This window comes from Pseudonaja textilis, chromosome 2 (genome assembly GCF_049901715.1).
Source record: "Pseudonaja textilis isolate UNSWEBS1 chromosome 2, rPseTex1.2, whole genome shotgun sequence".
Taxonomy (NCBI): domain Eukaryota; kingdom Metazoa; phylum Chordata; class Lepidosauria; order Squamata; family Elapidae; genus Pseudonaja; species Pseudonaja textilis.
Genome location: NC_141991.1, coordinates 199147646 through 199170195, shown reverse-complemented (window position 1 = coordinate 199170195; position 22550 = coordinate 199147646). Strand labels below are relative to the sequence as shown.

The 22550-nt window shown below is 34.5% G+C and overlaps 1 protein-coding gene across 24 annotated transcripts in view; it reads left to right on the top strand.

The window, feature by feature from the left end:
• The window catches only part of CDC14B (cell division cycle 14B), a 63162-nt gene that overhangs the window by 18354 nt on the left and 22258 nt on the right, over window positions 1-22550 (top strand). For 16 of the 24 annotated variants that reach the window (XR_015742203.1, XR_015742204.1, XR_015742205.1 and 13 more), the window contains exons 2-10: window positions 790-883; window positions 5623-5698; window positions 7955-8047; window positions 17107-17183; window positions 18312-18378; window positions 18895-18957; window positions 19320-19407; window positions 20835-21065; window positions 21726-21864. Coding sequence is in view for 19 of the 24 variants with exons in the window: in XM_026703907.2 (XP_026559692.1) it covers window positions 790-883; window positions 5623-5698; window positions 7955-8047; window positions 17107-17183; window positions 18312-18378; window positions 18895-18957; window positions 19320-19407; window positions 20835-21065; window positions 21726-21864 (928 nt within the window). In the remaining 5 variants the exon portion in view is untranslated. The remainder of the gene's footprint in view (window positions 1-789; window positions 884-5622; window positions 5699-7954; window positions 8048-17106; window positions 17184-18311; window positions 18379-18894; window positions 18958-19319; window positions 19408-20834; window positions 21066-21725; window positions 21865-22550) is intronic. The other 8 variants (XR_015742207.1, XM_087926825.1, XM_087926828.1 and 5 more) reach the window with 1 other exon arrangement.

Below are 22550 nucleotides of genomic sequence, written 5' to 3'. Positions count from 1 at the left end.
ATACATGCAGTAGCTACCAGCAGTGGACTTCCGACATTCTTTGAAGCACTAAAAGTTTCCAACATGGAAATTGCCAAGATTGGAAAACAATGTGTTGAGATCTATTTACCTCAACTTTATTATATTTTATAAATAACCAAGGCAGCAAACATACCTAATATAATAACATAACACTTCCTCCTATTTTCCCCACAACCCGGTGAAATAGGTTGAGCTGAGAGAGTAACTGATCCAAGCTCACCCAGCTGGCTTTCATGCCTAAGATTAGTATCATGGATACTAACACGAATAGTTTTACAAAACAGTGCTTTGTTGATGAAAGAAACTTACAAATTCACAAGTTTCTTACCTGGTGATTTAACCTTTGACCAAACTTTTATTGCATAATTCTATTTCTAACGTGTTAGGAAGTGATGTCAGTAATTTCAAAAACGCCATAAATACAGCTGAATTATAACATTCTTTCACATGATTCATGTGAATAATTTCTTTAACGTTGCACAGAAAAGGATTGTCATTTCAGTGAGGCGGGTCAGAATTGTTTTTGACAATTCAGGGTATGAATTTCTTATATCCAAATTTAACAGTTCATCAACAGTATGCCATATTAAATAGTTATTAATACTTACGTTGACAATTTCCTGAAATCATCAGATTCTGAATGGAAGTTTTTATTTTTGCTGTTGTAACTTGGCTAAAAAGAAATAGATAAATCAACCCATTTTCTACAATTGTCTTTGTATTCATTATAAATACTATTTTGGTGTTTTTGTTTGTTTTCAATTTCAGATCGTCTTTATTTTGCCATTCTGTTCCATAAACCAAAAAGCGGTAGTACAAGTACACACTATTTCTGCATAGATGATGAATTTGTATATGAAAAGTAAGTATAATATTATTTCCTTGCTCTGCAAGACAAAAAGTAAGAGCAACAGCATATATAAAAAATACATTGTGAATCTTTCTGATAAAATAAATAGAATAGTATCTAGTCTTCTATCATTGGCCAATTGTGGCCAGTTAGAAACCTTTGATTCTAGTAGCATTATTTACATTGTGTATAGTATCCTCATAACCTTATTCCTCATAAATTTTACATAGTTTAAATTGTTGGCCCTCATTACTTGTGACAAGGAATATAGGTGTGATTTCACTGTACTTTAGGGTGTGTGTGTGAATTTTATATATTTGAGTCAAGTCAATCTTGAATCCTAGCAGTAGCTTAGACAGATCCATGCAACTTTCTCAATACCATTTTCAGGACTTTTTTGCCATTGCATTCTTCCCATTACTGCTTCAAAGTCACCTGGCTGTAGTTTCTAGCCTGATGCATTTAATCATAAAATTGGGTCTCTAGAAAGAAATTGCTTCCTTTTTTAATTCTGAATTTTCTAGCATTCATTTTTTTAGGTAGCTATGGTATAGAACAGGGGTGGTCAAACTTGATTTCATTGAGGGCTGCATCAGGGTGGTGTTTGACATGGGGGGGCAAGGGAGAGTAACCAGGGTGACCATGGCCAGCTTGACATGTCAGGGGTGCCTGCGGTAATCCGAGTGCTCTGTCAGTGAAAACAGGCTCCTGGGCTCCATTTTCAGCTGCGATGGCCTCCTGCAGCCCTCTGCCAGTGAAAATGGAGCTTGGGGGGGGGGGCACATGCAGTCCTCCTGAACTCCATTTTCGCTGGTAGAAGCACTGGGGGCCGGTCCTTTGCTGTTTCCAGGACAGCCCCATGGGCCAGATCTAAGCTCCCCACGGGCTAGATCCAGCCCATGGGCCTTGACTTTGATACCCCTGGTATAGAACATCTTAGTCTATTCAAAATGATTCTGTTCAGTAATTGAAATTGAAACTGAAAAAAAGTTTGGTTGATATTTTTTGCTTTGAAAATAGTTTTATTGAATTTGGAATAAAGCAATCAAGTCTGCTTTGAGCTGAATATTCTTAGAATCTTATTTTCGAATAAGATAGGAAATGCTTACTGAAAAACTAGTAAAATGTACTAAAGTAGAAGATATTCATATTTTCAAATATGTATTTTCAGAAATTCTGCATTTGTAGGTCCTTTATCAGTTAGATACAGTGAAAAAGTGAGTCAAAAATAGTGACTAATGACCGTTTTTTCACATTTAATGACTGTTGCAGCATCTCCCTGGTCATTTGATTTACATTCGAATGCCTGAAATTGGTTCATATTTATGACAGGTGCAGTGTTCTAGGTCATGTGATCAGCTTTTCAGTCTTCTGACAAGCCAAGTCAATGGGGAAGCCAGATTCATTTGACAACTGTGTTACTAATTTAACAACTGCTGTGATTCACTTAACAAATGTGGCAAGAAAAATAATAAAATGGAGCAAAACTCAACGTATTTTTCACTTAGCAACATCAATTTTGGGTTCAAGGACTATCTACATCTGGGGTACTGCAAACATCATTTTAAAAGGTCTATCCTAGAGGATGGGATTTTTTGCATTTGCCTCCTTCCTAGGGTTGAGAGAAAGTGCCCAGCCCAAGGTCATCCAGCTGGTTTCATGGCCAGAATGGGATTAGAATGCAAGGTCTCCCATTTTCTAGCCTGATGCCTTAACCACTACAGCAATCTGGCTCTTTCTTGAGGGGTTGCATGGTTTGTTAAGAATGAGGTGATAATATAGGAGTACAGTATGGGTATACTTTCTCTCTCAAATACAGTAATGTGTTTACTGCAAAAATAGATGTAAGCTGATTGAATTTTTGAAAAACAATCTCCAGTTCTCCAGAATATTTATTTCCTTTCCCAATTTTTAAATTAAAAAGCAAAGGTCAGAAGGACTTAGCAAATACTTAGGGAGTGTCATAGTAAATCATGTAATTCAGAAGAAGTAATTTTATAAAATGCTGTTGGGACCATTAGCAGCTAAAATTAGTGGCAGTGGAAAGGGAAGGAAGAAGAAAAGATATTAATAATAAGGACTTTATTTTTGCTTTATTTATTTGAGAATAAATAAATGAACCCAATAAATAATAATTTTTATTCCTTTTATTTTAGTGCTATTGAGTACTAAATATTAGTAGTAGTACTTAGTATTTGCACAACTTCTATTGTGCAAATATTTAATTTTTATAATGAGATTGCTTGAAGCTTGTTTAAAGCTTTCATTGTACTATATACATTTTATTTTTCTAAATGAACATTATGTAGCAGTCAAGAAGGCTTATTTGAAACAGAACTCATTATTCTAGAGCAGGGTGTCAAACTGGTGGCCCGCAGGCCGGATCCATCTTTTTTTCTAAGGTTAAACCTGGAAGCAAATTGATACATTTGTTTAATTCTATAAATATTTGCTATGTTTTAAAATTATTGTTGTATTTGTTAACTGATCTGAAGCATATTTAGGTTGAAGAATCATGTTTCATGTTAAATTGAAGAATAATGGTAAATATCCATCTCCACAGTCTCCATTGAGTTGAGCTTTTACTTCTGGTAACTTCATAAACATTGTCATGTACCTTTGTTAACAACAAAATGGAAATAATTTGCCACTGCATTCTCTTAGGATTTTTTTTTACTTCCCAGTCTAGCTTATAACTTAATGGTATTCCATCCAAGTATTAATCAGGTCCAGTCCTTCTTTGTTTCCAAAACCAGAAAGTCAGTTGGGAACGACATTTTCTATTACAGAGGCTAAGCATTCTTCCTTGATTAATAATTGTGACTGAACTACTTTAACGGTCTATGTCTCATAAATTTACACTGGGAAACTTATGACCTATCAAGCATTATAGAAGTCTTAACTCCAGATAAAGGTTAACGTTAATGGCAATAGCTATCCATTACATCTAGAGAGTCCCAAGTAGGGAATTGTGGCTTGGATGGTGTATCCTTGAATGAAAAGCAATTGAAATAAAGAGAAGATCTTATATTGGTATACAGCATTCTCATTATTGGCCTCCAGAAATTACAAATACCGGTATTAATCCAAAGCACTAACTATGGGAATGTGTAGCATTGTTTATTGCATTTATTACAGATGACAATAGAGTTGCAGTGTTACTTTTTTGGATAGACTCAAAAATATTTCCTAACTTGCCATGGTATCTCGCCATCACTTTAAGGAAGAGTTATTTTTACAGAGATCAAAAACTTTGTATTTACCTAGAGATGGTTGAAATTATTGACTGGGTTGAAGCTAGAGACTTCAATTTGTTTTAATAATATGAATCAGTTAAGTTATATTAGAAAAGGCCTGCAGTCCAGAAAAATTGATAGAAAACAATTATGTATCAATTTTATGCAGACTGTATCAATTTTATGTAGATGAGACCTGTCTAAATGGTTCTCTCATAACATTTCACTATGCTACCAATAAGAAGAGCAAACAGTTGTTCAGTTTTCAAGCTGTTTGAGCATTAGGCTGCCAGAGAAATTGCTATCTATATGCCTGAAATGTTTAGATGCTGATTTGTCTTCCTCCGTTTTAGTTCCCTCCAGTTATTTAGAAATTGTGGGAGTTGAACTCATACGCATCTGAAAGAATACAATGGGAAATTCTACTCTAGGTTTAGAGTTTTCTCATTGCCCTAGATATCACTAGTTGACTAAGAATTTTCATGTTATCTCTTGCATATTATCCACAGAAGATATATACATCATGGATGGGAAGCAAAACTAAAAATAGTTCTAACTTAGGTATTGCTTGTTTGGACTGGCTTTGTTTCCAACCATGTTATGTGACTGGGTTGATTGTGGAATTCTGAAAATAAATTCTACATTTAAGCATTGTTCATCCATAAATTGATACATATAATTCAGGATATGTGTACTTTGCACAACTCATGGATATATTCCGTTGTATTATCCTGGAGATCAGGATGGTTCAAATGATGACCTGGCTTTATAATCTCCCTTTTAGCCACTGTCATACTAGCTATCCCTTTAGTGCCTCTCTGTCAGTATAACCTGCCATAAGATCCTCTAAATAGTAAGTAGGTTATAAGTAATATGAATAATTGAACAAATTAATACAAAAATACTTGTTAAAAAGAAGTCAGCTCAGGGTAAAGATGTATTTAAATAAACATCAGGCATTTCTCTCTTTAGTCATGATGAACATTAGGATTTCTGCAACTGTAGGTCCTTTATCAGTTACATACAGTGAAAAAGTGGGTCAGTTAAAACACCAAGCCTATTGGCATGTACAGAGGCAAGCTCAGATCAATGAATCATGCAGTGTTGAGTCAGTCGGCTCTCTTTGTGGGTTGATACTTCAGGCTTAATAAAGCATGTTATGTGTGTACTGTTGAATTAGTCACTTTTATATTTTAATTGAAGATGTGACTACAAAATATTGCATTATCTATTCTAAAATGATTTTACCATTTATTGACATTGCTGACATTTGATAATATATGTAAAGCTTGTAAGATTCCCCCCCCCCCATTAATTACATTGTGTTTCAATGGTTGTCTTGAAAGAGATGGGGAAATACGCCAGTTATAATGCCTATTTATTGAAATTTAAGCAGCTGCAGTGGGAGTGTGTGGAGAGAATGTGGGGGGAGGAGTTTAACAGACATTTCAATAAGGTCTTTTTTTTTTTCCTTCCCTATCCTTCTCTTCTCCTTCCCCCTCCCCTTTTTCCAAGCTTCTATGCAGATTTTGGCCCACTCAATCTGGCAATGATTTACAGATACTGTTGCAAGCTAAATAAAAAATTAAAGGTAACATCTAATAGTTTGGTCATTCTCGGTTTCTTTATAAAATGTTAGAAGGGGTGAACATTATATTCTCTTTGTCTTGTTTGCACTTTTTTATTATTGTATACTCCCATCCCAGAAGAAATAATAAAATCAAGATTTATTTTGGCACTGTTGTTACTCTAGTAAATGAGAATATGTTTGCCAGAAGAGTGGGAAAGTATATGATCAGTTTTAGATTTTTATTTCAGAATATAAATAATTGGAAATTCATAATTTGGCTAAGGATTAAAGGCAGAAATATAAACTTAAAAAACTTGAAGTCCTAATAATCAGGTGCAGAAAAAAAACTTAATGAGAAACTGTTGCATCTCTTTCCTGGAATATATTGGAGTGGTTGGTTATCAATATCTAGCTTTTAATTACAGAAGGAAATTTCTTTAGTATATTTTTTAACAGCTTATGTGTATTCATAGTTATTCACATTCCTGAAGGTGGTAGTACTGGCATATTTTAGTCAACTTATTATATAAAGCATAATATTGAAAATATAGTTCTTATAATTTATGGGAATGTAGTTTAATGTATAAATAAATTGCAGGAATGAAATCTGTTCCCATTTCATGATCCCTCTGAAAATGAAATAATTTTAGTTACTATGTTTGTTTTCATCAGTTGTGTCATGATACAGATAAATAGATTGTAATTTATTTCTCTCTTTTTTCATGTAAATAGTCATATGCAACAGCTGACTGAGCTGCATGGTAACTAGCCAGTTATTTTCATGTATAACAGTAGTATCCATAGTGTCAGTAATAATTGACACTATTGCAACATGTGGCATTGTAAAAAGGCTTGGAACTTCTAAAATCAACAAAACATAATTCAAACTATTTTCCAGATGTTTTATGCAGCATCCAATTTCTTACTATTAATCAATTAAAATATAATTTATATTAAAAGTACCAAAAGTACTTTGTACTGTGTAACAGTATGTTTTAATTCAGTTTTTGAAGTTCCATTGAAATATGAAAATCTTTTATTTAACATATAGCTGTACAGTAGTTTTTAGATTTTCAGCTGATGAGTTATTAGCACTAGCACTTAGACTTATATGCTGCTTTATAGTGCTTTACAGCCCTCTCTAAGCAGTTTACAGAGTCAGCATATTGCCCCCAACAATTTGGGTCCTCATTTTACCCACCCCAGTAGGATGGAAGGGCTGAGTCAACCTTGAAGAACTGCCAAATTGTAGGCAGAAGTAGCTTGCAGTACTAGCCACTGCACCACAGAGGCTCATATTAGTATGGAATTCAAAATATGTGGTTGCCCAATTCTTGCATTCTCTTATTCAAATTACTCTGCAAAACTTAGTTTCATTGTAATTATGCTTTCAGTGATCTAGCATTCTTAAGAACTGACCTTTTTTTGTCTTTAGGAATATAATCCCAGTATGTTCTAGGTTATGTCGGTGTGTCTGCCCCTTTTCTGCTGTAAATGAATAATGATTTCTCACAGGCAGGAAAAATAATGCATTTTAAACCACTTTGTAAATTAGTTGGACTTATTAAATCAGCAAAGCTGAGAAACATTGCTCTGTAGTAACTTCATTCTATAATTGAGTCAAAAATGCTGAATGAACCAACCTTTGAAGCATGCTAGAACCTTCTAAATTATTTTATAAGCTAGTGGTTGCTTAAAATTTTGTTTCTTACATTTTTTTTCTGTCAGGACACCTTCCCATTTTATAAATTATGAATGAAATAGTTTTTGTTCGTATGGATTATATTCATTATTTGCCATATTGAAAATTAAAATCAATACATTTGAAGACTTTGGAATCTTTACATGGAATTATGTAAAAATAATAATAAATGCATTAAATATTAACATAAATAAAACATTTCTCCATAAGTGCTAGTTTCTAACAAATAAAAATAATGAGAAAAATGTTTTAAAATTTTTGCAAATATTTTTAATATGGGTAAATAATTCCAATTATGGTGTATTCCTGAGAGAGACTTAGGGAACCCCCAGGGGTCTTTTAACACTGACTTAAAATATTAATTTGAATGTTAATTTTTTCTCTTGCTGTCCTTTTGTTATATATAAAGAATCCACATGACACATTCTCTTTTTATAATTGATGTTGTCATGGCACTACTTCTTAAATGTAAATTCTCTGCATTTGACTATTTAAATTGTATTTGGAATATTTACATTCATTGATACATTTAAAATCCAAGGATTACAATTATAATTCTGTTCATTTCTTGATAGTCTTTTACCATGTTAAGGAAGAAGATTGTTCATTATTGTGGTTCGGATCAGAAAAAGCAAGCCAATGCAGCCTTCCTCATAGGCTGTTACACAGTAAGTATTTAAACATCTTAAACTGGCAAGATTCACCAATTTGACTTCTAGTCAGCATCAGAATTGGAAATAACTTTCAGTTTATTTGTTTTTTTACATAGTATATGAGTAGAAACATATTCTTCTGTGTTTAAAGATCTAAGTTATACTATGCATTTTTTTTCATCAAGGGCACTTCAGTATAAATTCTCCAGAACTTATTTAAGTAAAATAAAAATTAAATCGAAAACCAGTACACTTTAAATGGCAATCACAAAGTGGACTCAATTTGAGTGACAGATAGTATAGAAGGCTTGTTTGAAAACAAGGGTAGGGTCCAAAAAGTGCCCCCAAACAAACAAAAAAAGCTGAGCCCCATTATAGTGAGCATATAGGAGCAAGAAAAAGTGGGAGAAAGCAATCAGTTTGGTTTCATGGCTCACTACTTTATAACATTCATTTTTTAAAAAATGACATACTTTGTATCAATACATTTATCTTAGAAGTAGTTTCTGCAAAGTTGATTCCTGATTTTGATAGCTTTGAAGTACGCAAGTTTGGGATTGCAGCTTTAATTTTCATCTTTATTAAGTACACCCACTCCTTATTTAGGCATTTGCAAATACAGTGATAATAAATGGCAACAAAAATTCATTCTTTTGACCAGTGCAGCCATTTAGAATCAACTTTTCCTATTCCGGACAAGGAAAATTTTCAGTATGAGACTGCTTAAGATTTGATTAGTTTCAGTTTCAGGCCAGAGGTGAACCAGTGGAAGGGTTCTAATCACTAATGAAGGTCACAGAACAGTGACCTTGTTCATTTGTGGTTAGCACTTTTTAGAGAAATACTGTGCTGCAAAGAAAAGCAGCTCAGGAAGAGATAGCGTGTTTAAGCCATCTTTCCACCCTGCAAAGAGGCAAACAAAAGCGGGAATGGATCAGGCACAGGTCACTGTAGGATAAAACTATCCGAAAGAAGCCAATAGTAACCAGTGATCTTTTGCTCTCTTTCTCAGTCATGAGTTTGCTAAGCAACCATTTCACTTAATGACAAAGTCACTAGAATGCTTCCTCAGGAGAGGGTGTAGTTATAATTTTTATGTAAAATATGCTTTCATTCATGTAATGAAGGAATCAACCAAGGAGGACAGGGTGGAAAAGTGAATGGGCTCCTGGCCTGGAAGATTGTCCTTTTGTATGTTAGCTGTTTGTGTTAAAGTACGCTTGCTTTATGAAGAATAAGTGGCATGATCCACTGATCTGGTAATCCAAAAATAAGAGTCCTTCCTATTCTTAATAGCATTTGGAATTGTGGTTTAATATTTTTCATAAAATGATTGTGCTATTCATCTATTTGTTAATAGTGCACAAAAATCTGTTTTAAGTCATTCTTAAAGTAAGATCCAAGATAGTAGTCATCATTATTTTCTCCTATGCATGAGGGTGGACGAGTGTCATGGCTTTGAAGACTATGCCTGAGAGCCATATGGTCGATGTGCTTTGTTCAACTAACAGGTTATCATTGTGCAGTTTAACACAAAAATTTTATTCAGAGAATCACACTGTTCACACTTGCTTATTTAATTGCCCCGAGGTACAGATTCTTTTAATCCAGTTCAGTTATTTCTAGCAAGTGGGAAGGAAGGCATAATCCATTTTTATTAATTATTTTTGGGCTCAATGCTTGATCTATAACATAATATCACCACAAGGGCTAGTTTTAACTGATTTGGGTGGATTGTAAGATTTAAATAGCAGAAACTACACTATCATAAAATAGTATTTTACATGATCTGGGAATGCTCTGGGGCTTCATTAGTGACAGCTGCATGCAATCCATGTGCCACTACTTGTCATCTCCAATTTACAATATGCAACATTGTCAAATTTGATTTGTTACTCTGTTGTTATAGCAAAAGAATGTGAGTAAAATCACCTTTATTTTAACACAGGTATAGCCCCATCTGTTTTCATTCCAATTCCAAATGTATCTTTGCTGCAGATTTATCTGAATTAATATTCTAAACAGAATGTAAATATTTAGTTTGCACAATTACTTAATCCAAAAATAATATTATGATAGTTTAAGCAAACTATTATTGATATAAATTAATTGGATAGTTGTTAACATGAAAACTTCAGCTATAGTTATCTTTTTTTTCTGTTTTTGTGAACACAATGAAATACCTTTACTAGGATATGTAATATATGTATTATAAGATGTAAAATGTTACCCATGTATGTAATCTTAAACAAAACACATTTCCTGAAAACCAGTGGTTTTATTCATATAAAATATATTCATGTGTGTTTAGATGATTGAGAATATAATTAAAAACATGATTTTATTTCTTATATAAAAAATATTATGATATATAATGTCTTTCAATCTAATAGGAATTTCCTCTAAATTAAGAAGGTGTTTTAACAGATTTATTTCCCTCTATGGATGTGTGTGTGAGAGAGAGGGAGGGAGGTAAAGAAAGATCTCAATTGATCTGATCTTTTCAAGTTGAAAACCCAAATGCCTTGAGCAGGCATTTGCCAGGATAAGAATGAATAGCCTGCATTATATTTTATTTTTGAATTGGTTCATGCCATTAAGGATGAAAGTAGTTGTATTTAAGACAGAGAGATTCATATTGCTCAATGTTAAATTCCTTTTTCAAAGAATTTGTTATAGTTGTTAATAGCCTTTCTATTCTAGTCTCTAATAGGGTTTGAAGTTGTATTAGATGTTTCTAGAGGGTATGTTAAAAATAGTAAGATTTCAAGGCATATTAAATATGAAGAGTTATATTAACTTTCTAATTGATGTGACAATTCTTAATCATTACAATGTAAGTTCTTGTGTTAATTAACTGGGTTACTATAGCTTAGAATTTAATGTATCTAGTAGCTATCATCAGAATATTAATATTTTCAAGCATCTGTAATGTACATGCATTTTTCTCCTCAATATACAACTGACAAAATATTTTCAAATTTTACAGTGCATTGCAATTCTGAAATATATATTTTAATCTTAGAAATAAAGTTATTTACAAAGTCGTCCTATGTAACACAATTCAGAGAAAGTTAGAAAAGTTTTCAGGTCAGTGACCTTATATGCTTATTTGCTTTTGGGACCCAATTCAGAATGTCATGTGCAAACTTGGGCAAAGAAGATGAAGCCTAAAATGTTTTTTTTCATAACTTTATCAGTAACACTTTCTGAAAATGTATACATCGAATCCAGAGATTGCTGCTTGCTTCTGCTCCATCAAAGTTATGAAACGTTGTAAGGACAGATTTTTGTCTTTATGGATGTTTATTGGTATCCAATTTTTTTTTGGTTAAATCCTGTCAAGCCTTTACTTTCCTACCACATTCAGTAAGAATTTCAAACACACAGAATGATTAGCTATGTAAAGTTCTGCAACAGAAGAAATATTGCAAAATTTCTTTAGACTCTATAGATGTTCTTAGTAATCTGGTTTTTAGTCTTTTGTAATAATTTCTCATCTTTATATATTGACACTTCTTACATGCATATTAAAGTAACTAGAATGTATAACTCTGGACTTGTGCTGTTGGAAAAGCATGTAGGAAATGCTGAGGAAATGAAATAGCAATTAGAAATAAGATGCCATGGTTTTTGTTTTGCTGAACTAAAGATTAATATGCCAATTTTGTCTTAAAAGGGAGCACTGTGTGGGAAGAAACACATTCATATTATCACACTAAACTTCTGCAGTAGGTGCTTTCAATCTACTAATATTACAAAGATTAACACAGAATATCCTTTCTTCTGTTTCCTTTATGTGTCTTAATTTAGAAATAGCCTCTATATGTCTTGTCCTCCTTTCTTTGTCTTCTGCCTCCATCTCACTTCTTCCTTCCCAACCCTGCATTAACTTAGTAACAGTGTTTCTTTTTCTCAGGCTTGGCACTAATTATGTTTGGAGGGCTACCGTTCTTGGGTTCTACCCCCCCCAAGAATTGCTGTAATTCAGGTGATCTTCTCCAGGACTCATCTCTGTGTACTTTATTTTCTCATCTTCTTCCTTCAGGGTAAGCAGTTTCCTTCACCTCTTGTGCTCCCCCTCCCTCTTTTTTTTTCTAAAAACCCTTCCTAGGTTTCAACATTTCTAGTTGTAACCCTGTTTTAGATGGCGCTGTTGAAGCAGACACATCATCTATGATGTAGCTTTCAAACATGTAATTTCTTTCCCATTAGTAGTTTGAAAGTAGATGAAATTAAATATATGCCATTAAAATCAGTTTTAATTTTTAGGTTAATGCATCAGACGTAATGCCAGAAATACGTTTCATGTTCAGTGTGTAGATTTTCACAGGCATTTCCTTATTTTATTTTTTAAAAATGTATTCTTCAAATTTTATGTGGCTGCTGGTATTTTTCTTTTGCTTTTTATATTGTTTTCCTTCTCTCTCAATATGTACTTCATACGGTATTTTTTTGTGTATTTTATCCAAGAGATGATATATTACCTTATCTTTATCCTATATTAGATGTCAAGGTTTACTTTCCATTGTACATAAGGACTTCTTTTTTTTCTTTCACCGGTTTAAGGAATTTCTGCTGCCTTTAATTTTGCATTGTCAATTCATAAATTTTGTTCATGCACTGGTTTAAGATTATGATTTTGTAGGAATAAACTTTTTTTTCTTAACGAAAAGATACATTTTAAATAAAAAATATAAACTGCTGGAGACTTGAAACTATCCTATGATCATTTGTTTTTTTCTAAAAATGTGCTTAACCTTACAGGTCTCTCCCTCTCTTCCAAACTTCGTGACAGCTGTTTTAACTTTGATTTAACTTCATTGAATGTTTTCAACTAGAAAACATGAGTAAAAGATTTGACTGTGTTCTATACATAAGCTACTTTCGATGCTGCAGACATGCTGTTAACCAACTGTTAACCTAGTTAAGAATGCTTCCTTCCTTCCTTTATTTGAGTTCAAGAACCTTCCTTCACCAATAATTCAGTGTTAACATCTCCATCAATATTAAAAGTAATGGAACTGGAAGAATTCACTCCTAGGTTGGGGAAGAGAAAATGAAATTCATGACCTGTTCATAATTTTTCCCCCCAACATGATTGAAACCAGCTCTATTGTGCCTTTATTGAATCTTCGAATAAATGTCAGAAGAAAATAAGGACACTTTTCCTTGGTACCATTCAACGAGAATTTCAAATATATATAGATTTGTGTTGTAGGTTAATCCAGTGCTGTTATACCAAAATGTATTCTGCAGATTGATACTATTAACACCTAGCTATGGGGGGAAAACTGAATAACAATGATTGTCAATGATTAATTTGGTGGAATCCATTCCTAAAGTATTGCTAGAATTAAATACATATGAACTAATCAGTTTCTAGGAAGAAGACTGAGAACATAGGGATGAAATAACTACTTCATAGTTATTAGTTATTATTAGTTTATGAATATTAGTAAATATGTAGTTTTAAATCAGTGTTTTAAAAGATAAAATACTGTGTTTTTTTAAAAATCTAAAACATTTCAAAGAACTTAATTCTTGAAATGCAAAGGTATTTCAGTTATAATACACGTCTTTCTGAATTTATAGGTAGACCTTAAGTTACAGTAATTTATTCAATGACCATTCTAAGTTATGACAGCATTAAACAATGGAACTTAGAACCATTGTAACACATCCATTATCATATGAACAAAATACAGCATATAGCAATAAGAATCTGGGTCCTCATTTTACCGATCTCGGAAGGATGGAAGGCTGAGTCAACCTTGAGTTGGTCAGGATCAAACTCCTGGCAGTAGAATGCAGAATTGGCCTGTAGCACTGCATTCTAACCACTGTGCCACCACGACTACACACGTAGCATCTTCCTTTCCAGGCTTCTTGAACTCAAGCCACTTGCACCATACCACAGCACCTATTCCTCAATTCATGCACAGCTTGCACTGGGTCTCAGGACCATCTAGTGATGGCAATCCAGTCCCAATTGCAATCAAAAATCAAAGACTCCCTTTATGTACTGGACTATTTTCTTAACAGTAAATGTCCTCTACATTCCTCTCAGAAACTATAATCCTCCTTGCAGAATTAAGATGAAAGGTTTTTTGTTTTTTTTTACTTGCTGCCTTTCTACTTCTTTCTGTTTTAAATTAGCTTACTGTTTTTTAAAAGTAAAATCCAGGGAACAAATTTTTCTTAATTGCATCTATGGTATTTGCCTAAGTGCAGAATACAATATTGCTTGGTACAGCTTTTCTTGTCTCTAAGGGGAAAAAAAGCATAAGGCTGCATTTTGCACATTAATTGCCTTTATCCACCATGGTAAATACAGCAAGATTGAGCAGCATCTTTGTCTGTTTTGTGCCTGGCAGGAAAAGGAACAGCAAACATAATTCCATTACAACTTGTTATATGTGAATGTGTGCGTTCATATTCTTCCTGCATACAGATCACTCAAAATTTGTTGTGGAGAATAGGAGTTATATGCTGTAGAAAGACCAAAAGGTTGCAAGCTATGATATTTCTTACTAAAAATACAACATTCCGAAGAAAACGAAATTAAGCACTATATCAGACATGTCCAACCCATGGACCTATTTGTATACATTAACTATATTGGCCAAAGATAAGTCCTCTTCATGCAGTTCTGCCCAGGGAAGCCAAACATTTTGACACCCAAGCATTATAAATTAATGGCTTTATATAAATTTTCTAGAACAGAGATAAGGAACAATGGCCCCTTTATGACTTGTGGACTTTTAATTCCCAGAGTTCCTGAGCCAGCAAGAATTCTGGGAGTTGAAGTCCACAAGTCATAAAAGGGCCATTGTTTGCCACCTCTGTTGTAAAAAGTGTTGCAATGTACCTACTTCAGGGGATATGAAAGCAATTATAAAAACTGCCATATTACAAATCACTTTCTTAGAAATTTGTTAAATTTAAATGCGATTTTTTCAAGAATTCAAGTGATATACTGTACATCAGTGCTGTAAAACTTGCACCCCACAGGCCAGGTGCGTCACACACTGTCCACGCTCACACCTGGTTTAGTGAAGGGAGAGTCACGATACGTCCTGTGACACCACTGTGATGACGCAAGTTTAACACCTCTGCTGTACATAGTGCTTCCTGCACCTTTTTCCCCTGTGTGTAGGATAAACCAAGAAATATGACTGGTTGAAAGTCACCAGTGAGCTGCTCCAGATGAAGTTATTTCCCCATTTCTAGTGCAGCACTTTACTACACTATACCAATTCTTCATTTATACTCCTACTAGATCCAACATTAAAACCACTAATTCTAACAATTAACAAAAGGATTATCAGGTAGCTTTGGGTAGGGCAGGGGAATGTATCATTTCTGGGCGATATGGAACATCAGGAAATACAGATAGCCCTTGCTTAATGATAGTAATTGAGACTGGACTTTCTGTCATTACAGCAACACAGTCATAAAGTGTAACATCATATGACCATACCACTTAACTGTAACACTGCCAGCTTACTGACATTAACTGATCACAAGGGCAATTTGTTGGCCAGAACTCTGAGGGCTGATCAAGAGTACCACTTGTTCAGTGCTATCCCAAGTTTGAATGGTTGCTGAATGATTGGTCATTAAATGAGGACTACCTGTAGAGTACAGTTGGAATGGAAGATATATTTTCTTTTCATCTTAGGACAACCTTTCTAATCTAGTCCTCAAAATTCCTAGCCATGAGGTCAGTTGAAACTATTCGTTTTGAAAGTTGGTGTTTAGAAATGGTGCTAAATGTTACTTTATAAAACATTCCCCATTTTATATGAATGTACATCTGCTTATACAAAGTCTTTTATTTAATGTAAAACTTCTTCATTTGAAATACAAACTTAACGTTTTATAGTTATTGTCAGCATGGCTTTTCAGAGCAGTTTCTAATTACTAAGTTGTTGTTTTTTTTAAGCTTACATTAACTACATTAATTAACATGGCCTGTGAATTTCCTCTTCAAGATTTGTGGTAATAGCTAGTTCTGCTCATGAGAATGTAGCATCTATTCATCAAGAGATTTGGATGTTCTTGAAACAGGGCCTGCAATTTTAATCTGTAATGGATAATTACTTTGTGTACAGCTATATTGTCTTGGGGATGCTAATTGGATAATAAAGAGTTTCATCCATGGAATTATGTTTCACCTATAATTTTAGGCTTTACTTCATCTCCTAGGAGAACATTGTCATTTTGGGAGACAGAAATTTTGTGTTATTTAATTTTTAGAATATTTTAAGTCTAAAATCGGGGTTGAAATTTATTACGAATTGCTAATCATAGAAGGGTCTTTTTCTTCCTTTAATTTTTTAGCAATCAGAGTAGGTATTTGTGTATTTTATTAGTTATTACTGTTAACAGTTACAATTAAATGGGTGAATTTGACTACCTGGGTTGATGAGTGATTAAATCACAGTACAATGTAAAGCATTTAAGAAATTGCCAGAATTCTTCTGTTTTTTTGTTCTATACAATACAGATAGAATTAATGGACCCAAATTATTTAGGATGGTGGGAGTTCTGTGTCACCATTGTGCTAAAATGACACGCTACGAGTATGATGCAGTTCCTCTTGAGTATTAAGTTATTGATAAAAGCCATTTGTCTAAAATAGTTTCCAAATGGTTATATTAATAATAACAACTATATAACTACAACCCTAGATCTGGCTACTTAAGTGCTAGAATATTGTGCTTCTTTAAACATTGATTTAACAATTCTTTCTCATGTATGAAATAAATGACCTTGAATCATATATATGGGTTATGAAGCAAATGTTACAATGAACGCATAACTAATTTTGGATTGGATTTCCTACAGGGGCTCTATATGGAACCTGAAAAGTGCTTACATTTGTATGACTTTTTGTTCAGTTTCAGTTACCTTATTACTGACTTCATGTTGGCTAGTATGTTTCATTTTTCATTTCTATTCCCAAACTGCATGACTTGTTTGTTTAATAGGCAAAAATACTAGATAATTTAATAATGAATTCCTTAAAATTCTCATAAGAATGTTTTTCTCTCTCTTTCTTGAAACAGATAATATACCTGAGAGAATCTCCAGAAAATGTGTACAGGCATTTACTATTTGGAAATGTTTCATATCTTCCATTCAGGTAAATAAAAGCATGCAATTGAACAGTATTACACTGATCTCCTAACTCTTTGGAATACATAGATTGATGTTTTCTACCTTGGCAATTTTGAAATAAATGGGCTTCCAACTCCTAGCATACTTACCCCTGGCTATGTTAGGATTAGGAAGTTGAAGTCCATATTATTGTATCAAGGCTTTCTGTATAGTTGCTGCATTTCTTATTCTGCAATTGACTAGCTGATTCATAAAATCTGCATTCTTGCAGATGAGCGAAGTATTTAAACTTTATTTATGGTTAATTCTTACTTTGTGTGTAGTGGGAGGGGGTTGTGATTATTATTGTTTTTTGATATATATGTTAACTTGGTAGGGAATTAAAGTGAACCAAAAACAAGAGAGAGAATCATAAACAATCATTGTTCCTAATTGAAGTTTGCAACTGTGGGTTAGCATAATGAATGAGGAAAATGTAAGCCATTATTTCAAATTGACTTATTGCCATAAAACAAGTAATGATTTATTTGGAAACCCTCTTAGCACCTCATATTAAATTTAAAACATACCAAATATATTGTGACTTTATGTAATAACCAAACTCAACTCTATAAAGAGAGATTCTTTGGTTGCCTTTCTCTGTTCTCAGAGAAGGAGATGGGGTAGGAAAAGAGAAAGAGGAGTAGATCTAGATTCTTAATATTACTGTTATGGCTATTGAATTTGTTCTACTGCTGATGAAAAAGACTGATAGGACTGCTTGTCAAGATGATAGATGGTATCCATTTTCTCTCTCTCTTTCACATCTCGGTGGAAAGGAATTTGTTTCTTGTTTTTGGATCAGCAGCCTTAAAATGCCATGCCCATCATGTGCTCTGTTTTACTGCTGTGGCTTTTTCATGTGTCAGATTTTATCAGTTTAACAACTTTATTTATAAGCCCTCACTAGCATAAAATGTTGGTATAAATAAAATCTGAAAAAGCAATAAATAGATGCTAAAGAATTGGGGAAGAGCTGGTGGTTTTTCTACCCTTACTAGACCACTTATTGCTGATGCAGTGAAAATGGATATACAGAAATATAAGCAAATGAGAAACATCAGCTATTTTGTTTTGCAATTTGGATTTGAGCCCATATATATATTCCTCACAGGGATGCTGCATTTGGTACCTGCACTTTTCATCTAACTCTGCTTGACTGTTTCCATGCAATAAATAAGGTTAGTATAATATATTTCATGTTAGTGTAATATATAATGACTGTTATTAATTTAAATTTTTTGGAATTCTAGGGAAATTTAATCTCTGAAATTAGATAAACCATAGAAATAAATTGAAACAAATTCGGAGATGGTTCCAGGAGTGAGACTGCAAGAAGACTCTCAATAATTCTTTGGTTGCCTTTCTATGTTATACTATTCATGCATTCTGACTTTCAAGTCTGGCTGCTTGTCTATGTTAACCTGAGTGATAAAAGCCTCATTATAAAGCTGAATAGCATTTAAGCAGTAATACCTTTTATGTGGCACTTTTTAAGCATTCGAAATCTCCAACTTGGATGTATTGGATTTGAACTTACCGAGTTTACATAAGTTGTGTAGCTAATTTAGAACGTTTCTGGTAGGAGTATTTAAATAAATTATGCTGATGATTGGTAAATAAAGTGTTTAGAAAGAATGCTTATTAGCAACTCTGTTAGATTTCTACATGTTAAATTCATTTCTTATGGATTATAGGCATTGCAGTATGGGTTCCTTGACTTTAATACGTTTGATGCAAATGAATATGAGCATTATGAAGTAAGTATCATTCACTTTTCTAGTAATTACTTACTGTTACTGTTGAGATATTTGCATAAAATTAGCGCATATTATTTACATCTATGAATTTTTGAAAATAAATTTAAACAAGGGAGGTGGAAAAAATAACTAACCAAACTAAATTTAAAATCACATTACCATGTGAAGTGGATTTTCAGCTAAGATTAAAAGTGTGATAGCATATGGTCTATAATCTCAGATGAAATTGAGAGTATGTATAATTATATACAACAAGACCTTTACATTAACAATCCTTGTCTCCTTTGTTTTGTTCACCAAAACAAGTAGATTGAATGCTATATATCAGAAATGAAGTAAAAAAATGTGTTATTTCTTAACAGAGGGCAGAAAATGGAGACTTCAACTGGATAATACCAAAAAAAATCATGGCCTTCAGTGGACCTCACTCAAGAAGTAGAATTGAAAATGGTATGTTTAAATTATAAAGAGTTTTATGACATTTCATAGGACAGGTGTCTCCAACCTTTTGGACCTCAGAGACCACCAAATTCATAATTTTAAATCCCGTGGGCCACTATGAATCCAGCATGCTACTCACTGAAGCGCCTGGACTCCCACTGATGGGATGGGGTGCTTGAGGCACTTAGCTTGGTTGCTTGTTTCTGCAACCTTAAATACTCTGAATCCGTTCCCACAGAAAACAAAACATCAGGATCTCTCTCTTGCTTCCCCCTCCCTTCTCTATTTCTCTCTCCCTCTTTCCTGTCTTTTTTTGTCTCTCTCTCTCTCTCTCTCTCTCTCTCTCTCTCTCTCGTCTCTTTCACTCTTTCTTTCCCTCTCTCTCTTTCTCCCTTTCTCTCTCTTTGTGTATCTTCTCTTCTCTCTCTCTCTCTCTCTCTCTCTCTCTCTTTTTTTTCTCTCTCTCTGTGTCTTGTCTCTCTCTTTTCCTCTCTCCCCTCTCTCTCCCTTTGTCTCTCTGTCTTGTCTCTCCCTCTCTGTTTCTCCCTCTCTCTCTTCTCTCTCTCTGTGTTTTCTCTCTCTCTGTCTCCAGGGGAGGGGGGAAGGAACCTCTGAACTGGTGCTGGGTGGTGGGAGTCTGATGTCCGGAGGCCAACGAGCCACATGCTGAAGACCACATGGCTGGCGTAGAGGTGGGACAAACCTGCAGTCTCCTTAGCAAACCAGAGTCATGGCTGCTGCCTCCTGCCTCCGCGCATCGAGGAGGTCAAAGCAGCAGCGAGAAGAGCGCGGACCTCCTGAGCTGCAGAAAGCAGCTGACAACGATGCCCTCAGGTGAAGATGTTGTGAGGGGGAGGCTTGACCCCTCCCCTCAGGAGCCGCAAAGCGCTCGCTGCCCCCCTGGCACCTACCAAGCCACCTCCTTCCCGTTGAACATGTGAGCACTTCTGGCAAGGAGGAAGAGAAGTACGATGGGAGGAGGCTTGGCAGCTGCCAGAGGGGCAGCAAGCGCTTTGCGGCTCCTGGAGGAGGGGCATAGGAGATCGCACCCCCCCTTGCAGGCCAGGGAACATCCGGGAAGGGCTCCAACGCCACGACCTCCCGTGCACTACCCTCCCTCCCTGCGCACATCAGTCCATCCACCACCGGTATCTCCCCTGTTGCAGACACGGGTGCGCTGTGGACCACCAAAATTTTCTCATGGACCATCAGTGGTCCTCAGACCACTGGTTGGCGAGCTCTGCCATAGGAAACTACCAGATACAGAATCAGACTATTGATCAATGTGGTAGCTGCAGCTGCCTCATATTTACGGCAGAATATTCCCTTATCAGATTGAATGTTTGTGGCAAAAAACACCTTTGTATAGATTTGGATGCTCTTTTATTAATGGGTTATATCTGACATATTTGTCTACACTTGTTTTTTCCTTCAAGGGTATCCACATCATGCTCCCGAAGCCTATTTTCCATACTTCAGAAGACATAATGTTACCACTGTAATCCGCCTGAATAAGAAAATGTATGACTCTAGAAGATTTAAAGATGCAGGGTTTGACCATTATGATCTCTTCTTTGCTGATGGAAGCATACCTAATGATGCTATCATCAAAGCATTTCTGAATATTTGTGAGAACGCTGAAGGTGCTATAGCAGTTCATTGCAAAGGTATTAAAGTGATGAATTCAGATCATTAATGTCTCATTGCTTATAACTGTGTTCATAACATGCCTTATCAACCCCTGTAGAACACATCAGTTGGCTCTCTGAATGCTGCCTCAGGATGTATTTTTTATGAGTTTGATCAAAATTAGATCATTTCACTCAAAAGTTGAAATTAATCATAGCCGAGCATACTCTTATCATTCTTAGAAGATAAGAGGTTATTCTGTCTTAGGCTAAACTGTTGTGGTCTCTTGCTACAAATCTAATGAACCTGTCTTTGCCATTATATGTATGGAAGTATGCTAATCTAATATGCATGAAATGCAAGTTATGTTAATATGTTCTGCTGGAAGCCTGATTTTACAGTAGATGCATGTAATTGTTCGAAGTATTTTCAATCAAAATTATTTGTACAAATGAATGATAGTGTAGATTACTACTTATACAAAACTTCAAATCCTTTCAAAGGTTGTATATTAATTTTGTTATCCTGAATTGGTCTAATACAGTTTTTAGGATTTTTTTTCCCTAATGGCAAATTCAAACCACCTTAGGTTTTTGAAAGACAGTTTTCAAGGTTGTCCTATTCTTAAAACTTTGAATTGAAGTTTCTTCAATTTCTTTAACCTCAAATAAAGTAAATTTCCTTATGTTTTTATACAGCTGGACTTGGCAGAACTGGTACACTTATAGCGTGTTACATTATGAAGCATTACAGGATGACTGCTGCTGAAACTATTGCCTGGATTAGAATTTGTAGACCTGGTTCTGTGATTGGAACTCAACAACATTTTTTGTTAGAGTATGTAAACATTTAAATAGGGATGCCTCTTTTTATGTCTGTATGCAATTCCAGGATGATTAAGTGTTAAATATAATATAATCATTTTTAGTACCAAACTAGATCTCTTTAATCCTTCATATATGTTGTCTAGCCTGGCCATTGATGAAGGGAATTCGTGTCTATTCATATCTGGAAAGTACCAACTTTAAAGAAAGCTACTCTAGGCCTTAGCTTCACTAAAATGTATAATAGTTGTCCTTTTTTCAATATATATATATATATATATATATATATATATATATATATATATATATATATGGATCTTTGTTGTTCGGGTTTTTCCAGCGTAAGATTCGGTATCAGGCAACGTTTGATGAAGTCTCATTCATCATCTTCAGGCTTCTGTCTCCGCTCTGTGCTTTTCAGAGTAATGTGAGATTAGTAATGTGAAAAGCACAGAGCCGGAGACAGAAGCCTGAAGATGATGAATGAGACTTCATCAAACGTTGCCTGATACTCGAATCTTACGCGGGAAACCCAACAACCAAAGATCCACATATAAATACCCGCGAGAACCTCAGAAACATATATATATATATATATATATAACATACATACATACATACATACACATCAATACATACACATATACATATGAAATAAATGTTAATGTACTCACGTACAGGTAGTCCTAATTTAGTGAC